This window comes from Meles meles, chromosome 19 (assembly GCF_922984935.1).
Source record: "Meles meles chromosome 19, mMelMel3.1 paternal haplotype, whole genome shotgun sequence".
Taxonomy (NCBI): domain Eukaryota; kingdom Metazoa; phylum Chordata; class Mammalia; order Carnivora; family Mustelidae; genus Meles; species Meles meles.
In genome coordinates, this window is record NC_060084.1 from 40,327,883 (window position 1) to 40,341,199 (window position 13,317).

At 49.4% G+C, this 13,317-nt stretch overlaps 1 protein-coding gene across 4 annotated transcripts in view; it reads right to left on the reverse strand.

The window, feature by feature from the left end:
* ANKRD27 (ankyrin repeat domain 27) overlaps positions 1–13,317 on the reverse strand; it is a 57,141-nt gene that overhangs the window by 30,027 nt on the left and 13,797 nt on the right. For all 4 annotated transcript variants that reach the window (XM_045987710.1, XM_045987706.1, XM_045987709.1 and 1 more), the window contains exons 3-12: positions 11,552–11,662; positions 9,238–9,394; positions 8,346–8,500; positions 7,856–7,915; positions 7,716–7,769; positions 7,521–7,586; positions 7,354–7,430; positions 6,207–6,328; positions 5,486–5,564; positions 4,651–4,783 (exon numbers count right to left, since the gene is read on the reverse strand). In XM_045987710.1, the coding sequence (XP_045843666.1) occupies positions 4,651–4,783; positions 5,486–5,564; positions 6,207–6,328; positions 7,354–7,430; positions 7,521–7,586; positions 7,716–7,769; positions 7,856–7,915; positions 8,346–8,500; positions 9,238–9,394; positions 11,552–11,662 (1,014 nt within the window). The remainder of the gene's footprint in view (positions 1–4,650; positions 4,784–5,485; positions 5,565–6,206; positions 6,329–7,353; positions 7,431–7,520; positions 7,587–7,715; positions 7,770–7,855; positions 7,916–8,345; positions 8,501–9,237; positions 9,395–11,551; positions 11,663–13,317) is intronic.

The following is a 13,317-nucleotide window of genomic DNA, read 5'->3' on the forward strand; positions in this document are numbered from 1 at the left end:
TAAGTGTGGAATGTAGCACGTTCACACCACCCTCCTCCAGGCAGAAGCCTGGTTTGCCCTGGCCTCCTCCTCTCAAACCACTGTCCTACAGCCTGCAGAGCCCTAGCCCCTGCCCCTTTATCTGGGCATACAGAGAGGACAACCATCTGACAGACTGTTCCAGATTTCCCAGTGTCACCTAGCAGAAGGGAGAGAAGTCTTGCTTTCTGAACATCCTTACTAAAATAGCAGATGAAGCCGCTGCCTTCAGCTCAGGTCATGATCTCAGGGTCCTGGGATCGAGCCCCACATCGGGTTCTTTGCTCAGTGGGAAGCCTGCTTCTCTCTCTCTCTCTCTCTCTGCCTGCCTCTCTGCCTACTTGTGATCTCTCTCTGTCAAAAAAAATAAATAAAATCTTTGGGGCGCCTGGGTGGCTCAGTGGGCTGAAGCCTCTGCCTTCGGCTCAGGTCGTGGCCTCTGGGTCCTGGGATCGAGCCCTGCATCGGGCTCTTCGCTCGGCAGGGAGCCTGCTTCCCCCTCTCTCTCTCTGCCTACTTGTGATCTCTGCCTGTCAAATAAATAAATAAAAATCTTTAAAAATATAATAAAAAAATAAAATAAAATAGCAGATGAACAGGGCCACCCTTCCCGAAACCCATAATACACTGGGGTCTCCCCTAAATAAGAAACCCAGGTCTTCGTGTTACAGGTAATGTTTACTTAGATACACACATCTAAAAACGCATCCTTCTCTATGAAATAATTCCTAGCGAGACAGTTCAACACTCGCCCAACCACCTGCAACTTGACGGATGACAAATGAACCTCCTCAAAAAAAGTCTCCGTGGGAGGTAAGGGGGGTTTCTGCCCCCAGCCAGCTGCTGCCAGAAGAACTCACTGAACCCTGACAAAGGTATGGGATAAGGCCCATCACGGCTAAGTTCTGACGCAGAGATCCAGCTAAAGACAGGGCCTGGGTGGCACCTCAAGGGACAGCCCCTTTCTGGGGTCCTCTGTCAGGCACAGTCCCTCACACCGGCAGCCCTAAAGCGTTAAACACACACCAACCCCTCAGAATGAGAGCCCGTTTGCTGCCAGCTGCCAGTTGCTATATGAAGCTCCAACAACCTGTTTTACTCAGTGATTTGTAGCCAAGCAGATTAGGGTCAGAGAAACGTGAAAGACACTGTCATGTCGGTAAATGCGGGGTTTCCTTCTTCCACTCTGGGTAACTATATGAAGAGCAATGATGAAGAAAGGCAAGTCCTTGGGGCCTGAACCTTCAAGGAGAAATGACCTACTAGAAGAGACAGCGTATCAGCTCAGATCTATCTGGGAAGGGGGAATATATTATTTATGAGAAACCCAGTACAGTGAGAAAGACCAGAAGCCCACAAAACTGGAACAGAGAAGGGAACCGATTCTTTCAAGGTTTTCCCTGGTTTTTAGTCTACAAAGGTTAAACTAGCGTCATCCCACTAATGCTCATTTTCAATAAGCTAGTCTTTATTTACAAGACGTTTAAGTCTTTATGCTTAAAGAATGCACATATGGTCACCTCAGGTACAATTAGATATTAAGGGGGGAAATTTCTGTGAAGCTACATCATAGTATATAAAGAGACAATAGGAAGACAAAATTTGATTTACTGATATTGATTCCTGACTGCTCTCCAGAAACGTCACCTGCTGTGTGGAGAGCCACCTGAGCTCCTTCCCCAGGAAGGGATGTGGACACATCACACTGGCCTCACACCTTCCAAGACAGAACTGCACTGAGACAGGAAGCCAGGCAGCAGCTAAGGCTGACCAAGGCCAAGGCAGAACCTCAAGGCTGGCATCACAAAAGATAAGGAAGCCATGACACCTGTTCTGTCAACACAGGTAAGAGCATCTCGAAGGCCTGTCCCACTCAAGGCCCAAGGGGCTGGCTCCACGGCCAGCTGTAAGGATAAGGCACACCTTGTCCTGACACCTAATGGGACCAACCACCCCCATCCAGGAAGGCAGGACCAGGGGCAGACACCTCAGACAAGAGGGTCACAATGGGCGGTGTCCCCACATTGCCTACAGAAGTCATCCACGCAGGACGCCCCAGAGAACCAGGAAATAGAGACACCCAGATGCAGGGGTGTTGGAAAAGCAAGCTGAGGGCAGGAGCATCAGCTCATGCTTCACAAAGGCACTTCCAACCCCCCTAGTTCTTGGAAACTCCTAGCAAGAGGTGAAACATACAGCATCACCTTCAGTGTAGACAAGACATGGACAGAAACTGAAGAGATATGGACTTGCCCAAGGGCAAATACAAGTGCGGGGCTCGAACCAGCACCAACACAAGAGGGGCCACCCCTCAAAACCTCCCCAACCCAGGGGCGCCTGGCTAGCTCAGTCGCTGAAGCACGTGAGTCTCAACATCAGGATCGTGAGTTCAGGTCCCATGGTGGACGTCGAGGTTACTTAAAAATAAAAATCTTAAACAAATAAATAAATAATGAAAAAGAAAAACCAAAACAACTCCTCCAAGCCCACTCCAGATGTTGTCTGAAGTCAAAGTGGGTGTGGGAAGCTGACCAGTGCTGTGTGGTCAGCCACCTCCTTCCGCTCTGGTCAAAGGCTCCAAGTGTTAGCTGCCTACAGGCCATAGAAAGCAAGCAAGCAGGATGGCCAGCAAGGGAATGGCAACCCCTCCCTCCAGGAGACAAGGGACGCTCTTGAACCCATCGAGAGGCATCAGGCAATTCCTACCACCAGCCTACGTGCCAATAAGAGGAGCATAATCTCAAATTTCAGTTAAAAATACAATTAGAGAGGGGCGCCTGGGTGGCTCAGTTGGCCAGGCGTCTGATTCCTGGTTTTGGCTCCAGTCATCATCTCAGGATCGAGCCCTGTGTCAGGCTCCTCACTCACCGTGGGGTCTGCTCGACTCTTTACCTCTTCCTGTCTCTCTGCTCCTCCCCCTGCTCATGCACACACTCTATCTAAAATAAGGAGGGCTGGGGTGCCTGGGTGGCTCAGTGGGTTAAAGCCCATGCCTTTGGCTCAGGTCATGATCCCAGGGTCCTAGGATCGAGCCCCGCATCGGACTCTCTGCTCAGTAGGGAGCCTGCTTCCCCCTCTCCCTCTCTGCCTGCCTCTCTGCCTACTTGTGATCTCTGTCTGTCAAATAAATTAAAAAAAAAAAATTTTTTTTAATTAAAAAATAAATAATAAATAAATAAATAAATAGATTTTTTAAATGTTGTCTAGGCACCAAAACGTTAATAAGTCGTCCCCGGCTGGTGAATTTGAGAGGTATTTTTTGTCTTCACTGCAAGTGTATACAGCTGTCCCTTGAACAACAGACGTCTGAACTGCACAGGTCCACTTGGATGAGGACAGACACAGTACATTCCTCTAAATGCAATGTTTTCTTTCTTATGATTTCCTTAATAACATTTTCCCCCAGCTGACTTTATTGTATGAACACAGTATAGGATACATATAATAAATACAGTATGTGTTCCTCGACTATCTATATCATCAGGCCTCTGGCCAACAGCAGGCTACTGGTAGTTAAGTTCTTGGGGGATCATGAGTTACACACAGATTTTCAACCACATGGAAGGTCAGCAATTTTAACCCCTGCGTTGTTCAAGGGTCAACTGTATATTGTAAATATTGCTTATAAGCAAGGATTAGTCTCCTAAACAGAAAAACAAAAAACAAAAAACTATCTTTTCGGGAAAAAGACTGTAAAATACTATATACAATAGAATTTAAATCACGTGAAGAGCACATGAATCGGAGAAAGATGGGAAAACACATAAAGATTTTAATAATAATCTCACCCAAGTGTACCTATCTGAGCAGGCCTCTGGTTTTTTCCAGCTGTTTTAACTTATCATTACTTGGGGAGATTCTAAGATCCAGGGAATGCTCAGTCCTCAGGACTCTTGGTGCGCAATACAGGAATCTCTTCAGACCTTATTACTTTCAACACTGCTGAAATTCTGTGCATACTGTCACATTTTGCCAGCCGGTGCAACAGCTAGCAACGCGATCTTGGTGTAAGATCTCACACATCACAAAGAAATAAAAGTGCCTCCCCTAAGGAACGCTCACCAAGAAAATCATAGTAAGGCTGGTGAGTCCTAAAACTGCATTATGTCAATAATCCCAGCTCTTGCCTAGATATCCAAACTCATGGTTTCTAGCTTCCCCCTTCTGCCTATGTGCTTTTTTGAGGATGGTGAGGATGACAAAGCAGGCTTCTGACTGTGAATCCTGGCCATATTCTGCCAACTTGCACACCCAACTGGGTGCTTGGCGTTTCAGGCTGCTGGTTGGCTATCAAGCCCCACAGTCCTTAGACAGCAGAGACCCCATTCTTGGGAGACCATTTAAGAATCCTCCTCCCCCAGGGCGCCTGGGTGGCTCAGTCAGTTAAGTGTCTGCCTTGGGCTGAGGTCATGATCTCAGGATCCTAGGATCAAGCCCCGCGTCGGACTCCCTCTCCCTCTGCTGCTTCCCCTGCACGTGCGCTCGCTCGCTCTCTCCCTCTCTCTCAATCGCAAATAAATAAATCTTCAAAGAAAAAAAAGAAGAGCCACCCCTCTCCACCCGCCAACCTCAGAACCCTACCAAAGGTGCCCGGACACCCACAAAGGCAGGCCAGGGCAGGAGGGATCTTACGGGCGGCTTAACGGAGAGGCTTCCTTGACGAATATATTCGATCGCAGCCTCAATCGAAGTCAGGCAGTACCCCAATTCATCTTTTGCTGAGCTGCTGAATCTGAAGTTTTTGATGTAACTCAAATTTGCCATCCTAACAAAAGGAAGAAAAATATTTTCACTGCTGTGGACCCAATGGGCACATCTCCAGGAACAGCACTATGGGCGTGAGTGACTGAAGTCGGTTAGCTCCAGGAGCTCTGACACTGCCCACTTAAGTTCTGGAGCACGTAAGTAAAACTTCCTGGTCCTTGCCTGGAGTATGCCAGTTTCGAAAAAACCGACTATTGTAAAGTGAACTGGGGGCTCCTGTCAGAAGAGGACGGGCTGGGGGCACCTGGGTGGCTCAGTGGGTTAAGCTGCTGCCTTCGGCTCAGGTCATGATCTCAGGGTGCTGGGATCGAGTCCCGCATTGGGCTCTCTGCTTGGCGGGAAGCCCGCTTCCCTCTCTCTCTCTCTCTCTGCCTGCCTCTCTGCCTATTTGTGGTCTCTCTCTGTCAAATAAATAAAAAAAATCTAAAAAAAAAAGAAGAGGACGGGCTTTGGAGCCAAACACAAGTGGAGTCAACGTCCCACTCAGTCACTGACTAGCTGCGTGTTCCAGAACAAGCAACATAAGCTCTCCGGGCCTCAGTTTCCCCATCTGTAAATGGGATGACGGCCACCGTCTGCAGAACAAAGGCAGCGCAGACACAGCCATGGACTCATAAGGGGCACGCGATTTCCTGGACTTATGCTAAAACCACCCCGGCACAATGCTGCCATTTTGCAAAAGTATTTTAACAGAAAATATTACCAATTGGGGATCTCTGTTTTCACAAGCAAATACAACAGGACCGAGAGCAGATCATCAGCACACATGGTCTCCAAGTTAACTGCAGTGAGAGGGGGAACACATGTTCAAAGCCATCATGAGACCAATAAGTACATCAACACCCCACCATCATCCAACCCACAAAGCCACAATCCAGTAAGACCACATATCAGGGAGAAGTTCCATTGTACAATCTCCTTGACAGTGTCCTGAGCTGATGTCACATTGGAGGGGAAAGCAAAAGCCCAGCATTCTCAGAACATGTGTAAAAGAAGGAAATTCCAAGCAGACGCCCCCTTGCCAACTCCCAGGAGGTACGAGTCTGTGAGGGCAGACACAGGTGAAGGTGCGCCCACCTCTTTCCTCCCGAGATCATTTCCATTTTATACACTGCCAAGTCTAATGCTCACTGATCTATACACCAGCTGCATGATCCCCGGGCAGGTACGGGGAAGCCTGGATGGTTTGAGGTTGCTACTTCTGCGCCATTATTCTCTTGCCCTTATCTTGCCTATCCTACCCCTGGTCCCCTGTCGCTAGGCACCCACGCATCGGAACAGACTCCAGGGTGCTGACGCAGGGGTGCTCTGTGGCACATCAGCCCATCTGTGTGACCCTTCAGGACGACACTGCTCCTTAACAGACTTCTGCACCTGGACCTAAGTGTCTGTGCCACCATCGGGCCCCTCCCCTGAGCACAAACCTCTCTGGCTGGGAGACTGGGTTATGAGCTGCACCACCTTTCGCAAACAAATCAGCTTCTGCTGTGGAGAGGTACATTTGTTCAGCTGGGCCAGCTCTCTCTTTGCACGAGGTATGTTGAAGCTGCAAAATAATTCGGAAAGTGACAACTTAAGACCACACTGGGAGGGCCCTTCTTCCCTGATCTAACAGCACACCTCAGATTTACTCTGCTTACGACAAGCTGTAGGTAACGACAAACGAAAAGAAAAACTCGGTTCCAATCAGAGGCAAGACTCAACACCTCTGGAAGTCCCATCCAAGAGGCAGAACAGTAGAACATTAGGGAAAAATACAATTAAAAAAAAAATCCTTAGCGGGTGCCTGGGTGGCTCAGTGGGTTAGGCCTCCGCCTATGGCTCAGGTCATGACCTCAGGGTCCTGGGATCGAGTCCCGCATCGGGCTCTCTGCTCAATGGGGAGCCTGATTCCCCCTCTCTCTGCCTGCCTCTCTGCCTACTTGTGATCTCTGTCAAATAATAAAATCTTTACGGGCGCCTGGGTAGCTCAGTGGGTTAAGCCTCTGCCTTCGGCTCAGGTCATGATCTCAGGGTCCTGGGATCAAGTCCCGCATCGGGCTCTCTGCTTGGTGGGGAGCCTGCTTCCTTCTCTCTGCCTGCCTCTCTGCCTGCTTGTGGTCTCTCGCTGTCAAATAAATTAAAAAAATATTTTTAAAAAAATCAAATAAAATAAAATCTTTAAAAAAAAAATCCTCAGCCCCAGAGTGAGACAGCTCAAAGGGGTTAAGACAGTCTCAACGTAAACACTTCATAAGACATTTTTGTACCCCAAAGAAACATAATTTAAAAGCAGGCACCCGTCTGGCAGGTGAGGTGCGTGTCTGTATGTGGGACCCACCTGGACGAGCAGTGTGCCTGTCAGAGACCAGCTGTGTGAAAGCCCCGCCCCTTGAGCTCCAGCTGGCCGCAAGGGCAGGAGGGGGACCCATGCCAACCCCAGTCCTTTATTTTGGGTCACAAGGAACTGCACTTCTCCTCGGAAGGAACCGAGTCAAACAAGGGTGCCGTCCCTATGGCTGAGAGCCCTGTTTCCAGAAGCAGAGACCCCAGCCCCCAAGGGGGCCAAGCTCCAGCGGCACATGCTCTTACCTGCACTCGGGTTTCACGCCGATGTCCTTCTGCTGAAGATCCTGAAGGCTTCTTGTGATTTTGTTAAAGGCAGCGTCCTAACGGCAGATTTTTAACGAAGCTTCAGATTTCTTACACAGCTAAGAATAAAAGGCTTCCAACCGGGACGATGGGGATTTAGGACGTACCTCGCTTGCCTCCATGGTCCCCACATATTTAAAGATCAGATCATAAATATCGTGCTGGACGTACATCTGTGGAATCAACGAATAGACCACAGACGGCCATTCCGAGGGTGCAGAGAGGACAGGGGACAGCCCCGCCCCTCCCCACCCACCCCCTGCTCCTCTGCCTCCTCTCCCTGCCCTGGCCTGGCTTCTTACCTCCACTGCCTGCTTTAGCAGGTTCATCTGGGCCTCCTGCTTGGCAAGCATTTTCTGCAGGACGAGAAGGTAACGTTAAAGACCTCGGACTGGCATGTGAGCAAACTGCAGTTCTCTCTTTTGGAAGTCCTGAAGCTTACCAGGTGAGAGTCCCTCAGAAGCTGCTGGAGGCATTTGGTGTAGAGAGCATTCACCGAGTCCTGTGTAACCCAGAGCAGAGAGACGGGTCACTCAGGACCCAAGGCCCCCAACACAAAACAAAACGTGCCACATGTCCCGGAGCAAGAACACGTTGCCAGATATACTTCCCGGGGGACAAGGTTTAAGTCCTGATACAGGCTTATCAAATAAGTTACGTGATTTTTTTTTCAACTTTTTTAAGCGTAGATGCATGAAGGGTAAGAGAGAATTTCCCTTGGGAGTCACGCAGGTGATAACAATATTCATTTTTATACTCTGTCATGTTCAAGTTTTCTCCAGTGGCTCCTACTAGTTTTATTGTTAGAAGGAAACATTTAAACAAGGCTCCCAACAGGGGAGGCAGCAAAGTTTCAGGGTACACTGGGAGGGAGCCCCTGTGTTCTTGAACCGGCTTGAGCCAGGGCACCCTGGCAAAGCAAAGCTACTGACTATGTGTTGACGGAGGCTCTTTCTTTCACATTCTCTGAATGTTCGTTGGAAAGAAGCAATGCTCCTGTCAAATCTCTCTGCATGTCTTCCCAAAAACTCTCTCACATCTTCGATGGTTTTCAGGGTAAACGGATCTGAAGATGTCGAAGGCTCTTCTGAAAAAGAGACAGTGGGTCAAGCTGGCCGAAGCCTTCCCAGTTTCCTAATGGCGGAAGTACCACATCCTCTGCCCTGCTCCCCCAGGGTCTGGAGCCCCATCTTCCAACAAAGGACAGGAATTATTTCAAGATACTGCCCCAAAGCAGCCTCATTACAGGACAGCTCAGGGTCCAGAGAGCCTGGCCCTCTTAAAGCCCTTTCCGTGGACAAAACAATTTGAGACCATAGGGATGACCTAAGAGGCTCTGGTGAAGAAACCCGGATTCCTGGCAATACAGGACTCAGGTACAATCAGCACACTGTTATCTCAATTTCCTGGAACAACTGAAGAATTATTATTTATTAAAAATAATGAGTTCTCAAAGAGACACAACAGTGGGGCTGGGTGGGCAATATTGACGTTAAGAGCTGGCTCTAACATTGAGGCCCAGTGTCAAAGCCAGGGCTGCCACCCTGCACAAACTCCAGTGGGCAACATTCCCACAAAGGTCTGTATGAGTATCACCTCCCGGAATTGTGTAATGCCCAACCTGTGCAACCATACACAGCAGCCCCCAGTCCCACTGTCTTAGCTCAAGATGACTTTTTGATTAAGCTCTGGGGAATTATTCTACAGTCAGGCAGGCTTCTAGCGGGCTCTTGAATATTTTATGGAATGTTTATAACAGCTATGTCAGGAGGAAGTTGAACACAGTTCTCCAAATCAGGGGGAAAGGGTTTTCTCCCAGAATACCTGAGCTCTCTCTCTTTTCCAAAGGGTGGGCTATACACAGTATGCTGAAACTTTCTTCTTTTTCATTGTAGAAAGTTTCTTCAAAGAGAATGGGCACTGAGAGAAGACAGGCGAAACCAGCTCCTAATTTAATCCTGTTTCCTTGTATAAAGACATCCTGGAACAAGAGAACAGTCACTGCAGCAGCAGCCAGCGGTGACCAACGATGCCCCCCAGCTGACCCCCAATAGGGCACTGCTTCTGACCTGCCCTCCTTTGCTTCAGTGGGGCTTTACGGCGGGGGGGGGGGGGGCATGAACACTCTTCCATTTCACTTTTTGATACTAAAATGTTTTCTTTCCTCTTTGTTCACACTATAGCTACAGCTGATCCTTTTTAAATATTGCGACAGAGACACATTAAGCTGGTCCTTAGAGCCTTAAGAAAACCTGTACCCTCTGGGAAAGGAAGAAGAAGGCCCTCCTGGAATGGCCTGGCGCTGCAAGGGGACGGGACGGGGAAGGGACGCTGCTGTCCTGGCCACGTTCAGCACTCTGGCCACACCTGGGGTGCCCAGGCAGATGAGATGTGATAAGCCTGACTCCTCTGTTCTCCTTGTAGATTTGGCTTCCCCGAAGAGAACAAACTAACAGTGACTGGCGGGGCGAACAGGGCTGCTGACTCCCCCGCCCCAACCGCCAGGCTGGTGTCCAGGTAACTCCATGTCCCGTCCTATCCCTCCTCTCCCCCCACAGGCCCACACAAGCCCTGACTGTCAGGTCCGAGGCACTCACCAAATGTACCTGGCCCCATGCTAGTCCCGGCGAGGAACAGAACATCCCCCTCCCAGAATCTCTCTATCTCCCCTTAAAAAATAAGAAAATGCGGACCCCAAAGGTAACATCAACAATGAGACAGACTGACATCATGTGCCTCCGGTCACGACACACACAGAGTGATAAAACGCCCTCCCGGCCGCGAGGGAACCTCCAAGAACCCCAAGCTGAGGGAGAGTGTACAAAGCAAAGCCGTCCATGTCGTGGAAGACAAAGACAGCCCGAGGACTGCGCCAAGTCACAGGAAACTAAAAACACCAGCAACTGAAGGTACTGCAGGACCCTGGATCTAAACAGACCAAAAAAATCTACAAAAGGATATTATTTGTATAATTAGCATGATTTGCATGAGGACAGCATGTTGAACAGTTCACTTTCCTGAGTGCACTCACTCTGTGTAGTTACGCAGGGAATGCATGTTTTAGAATAAAGGGACATAGTGTCTACAACGCACTCTTTTTCGAAAAAGTTTAAAAAAAAACAGTAATACCGTGGGGGGAAAAGGGGGAAGAGGGACTGATAAAAACAAATGCGGCCAAACGGCTTACAGCTGACCAACCAGGGGAAGAGCAGAAGAGAGTTCTTGGGGCTTTCTCTAGATGATTTCAAAAGAATGTTGTTGTTGTTGTTTTCGGCTTATTTTTCTTTTAATTTTTTTTTAAATTTCTTTTCAGTGTTCCAGAATTCATTGTTTATGCACCACACCCGTGCTCCATGCAATACGTACCCTCCACAATACCCACCACCAGGCTCACCCAACTTCCCACCCCCCCGCCCCTTCAAAACCCTCAGTTAGTTCCTCAGAGTCCACAGTCTCTCATGGTTCATCTCCCCCTCTAATTTCCCCCAACTCCCTTCTCCTCTCCATCTCCCCATGTCCTCCATGTTATTCCTTATGCTCCACAAGTAAGTGAGACCATATGATACTTGACTCTCTCTGCTTGACTTATTTCACTCTGCATAATCTCCTCCAGCCCCGTCCATGTTGATACAAAAGCTGGGTATTCATCCTTCGGCTTATTTAAGTTTTAATAACACATCTGTTTTTTTGTTTTGGCTAATTTAAGTTTTAATAACATATTTTTTTAATAATGTTTTTTAAAAAAAGTTAAAATTCACCCTGGATGTCCTGTCTGTGGCCAAGAAACTGATGAGCTCTCAAGAGCACAGGGATAAAACAGGCTAGCGACAGGACCCGATGAGATGTTCCAGAGACTCCCTGACTTACCAGCAGGAGGCCCTTGAACTGAGGAGGAGATGACTCGCCCTCCTCACCCCTCCTCCCAAGCAGAGGCCCAACCAGGCCCTGCTCTGCTATTACCTCCTCTTTCCTCAAAGGCAGGCGGTCCTTCAATCCCTCCACCCCCCCCACCCCCCCGCACATCAGAGCCATCATTTACCACAGGAGGGACAGAAAGAGATGCGGGACCCCCTGCCCTCCCCACCGACTCCCAAACACTGAGTGAGGGACCCTGGCTGACCCACAAAGAAGTGAATACCTTTCCATTTAAGGTCTGGAAATGTTCTTCCACGGGGATCAAAACGTAGGACTCAAACTGACAAGTGGACTGAATGCTGCTCGACAAGCTTCCCTTGCAGGGCACCAGGACCTGCAAACAGTAGGCAGAGTGAAGAGTGTGGAAGCGGCCACTCACAGCTCCAGCTGGACACCCCCCGCCCGGAATGCCGTGGGGACCTACTGGCAGACGGAACCCAGCGACTGGGGTGACAGACGTCCTGGTGGCAAAGCCGTGACTCCCCAACCTGGGCAGAGGCCAGGTGCGGCCCCTTCCAGGTTTGTTCCCACACCCACTGGGCCCCCCCCCCCCGCCCCCACAGCCAGGTGCCCCAGTCTATGCTCAACAGACTCGAGGACAACTCCAAAGGAAGACAGGGCAGTTTGGAAAGAAGAGAAAAGTCAAACTAAGAAGTCACATGTAGGCGCCTGGGTAACTCAGTTGTTAAGCACCTGCCTTTGGCTCAGATCATGATCCCAGGGTCCTGGGATCGAGCCCCGCATTGGGCTCCCTGCTCAGCGGGAAGCCTGCTTCTCCCTCTCCCACTCCCCCTGCTGTGTTCCCTCTCTCATTGTGTCTCTGTCAAATAAATAAATAAAATCTTTATTAAAAAAAAAAAGTCACACATAATCCTGCTACCTGAATGAGGAGAAACACTGCCCCTTGAAGACAGTTTCCTTCCCTTTTTTCTCGGCTATTTTTTCTAAGCCCAATTTTAATCATAGTTTTTAATAGGAGCCACAGAAACAGGGTTTCCTAGGACAGATCCCCACCTCTACCGAGATGTCTGGGGGTGCTAGACTCCATCCTTGGGGCGGACTCCATCTGAGAGGCAAACAGCTTCCACAACAGCCCCATTCTACAGATAAGGAAACTGAGACTCAAGGGAGCTAAGCAACCTGTCGGGGTCTCGCGCCCCTGACGCAAACTCCTGCCACCTCCTGGAGCCAATGCTAGAGGCTGAGCCCCGACCAAAGACCCAGTGAATCCCAGCAGCCTTGAGAGCCACTGTCACCCGGGGCTTCCTCAGGCTGTGCGGAAAGGGCGGCTTGGCCTCTCCCCACACAGACGGACAGGCCAGTGTCTCAGAGTGGAAGGAGGGACTTGAGGCTGGAAGATTGTTGACAAAACGGCCTGGCCCCTCCTCAAAGAATCAACATCTCGATCTATCAGTTTCAGGAAGTATCGTGAACAGGGGACCACCATCAGCACCACCCCCAGGACTGCAATCAGCAAGAGCTAGAACCCAGGGAAACTCTCCAGGAAGACGGATCCCAATGAACAAACTACAAAGACGCAAAGAAAGAAAACAAGGAAAGCGGAAGTTGAAAAAAAAAAGCAGTGGAAAACTGTGGAGATGGTTTCCCAAGGCCACCAGTATGTCAACGCTGACCACGCCTCACACCCAGGGCCTCACACCCGGGGCCGCGCGCCCCTGTGCACTTCACTTTAGCTCAGCGGCGAGGAGGAAAGACGGACGTCATCCGTCCAGGGTGACATGTGGATCTCTTCTGGGTCCTGCTCTGAACAAACCCCCCATGAAATGGACAATTGTGAGATGATTTGGGGAATCTAAACAGGAACTAGATGGCGGACAATACTGAAGAATGATTGGGGAAAGTTTTAGCTCTCATTTTGTCAACATTCTTCGTGACATTGTGGTTACTTTTTTTAAGAGTCCCTATCATTTAAAGACACATTCCTAAGTATCTACAGACGAAACTGTATGACAACCCGACATAATTTTC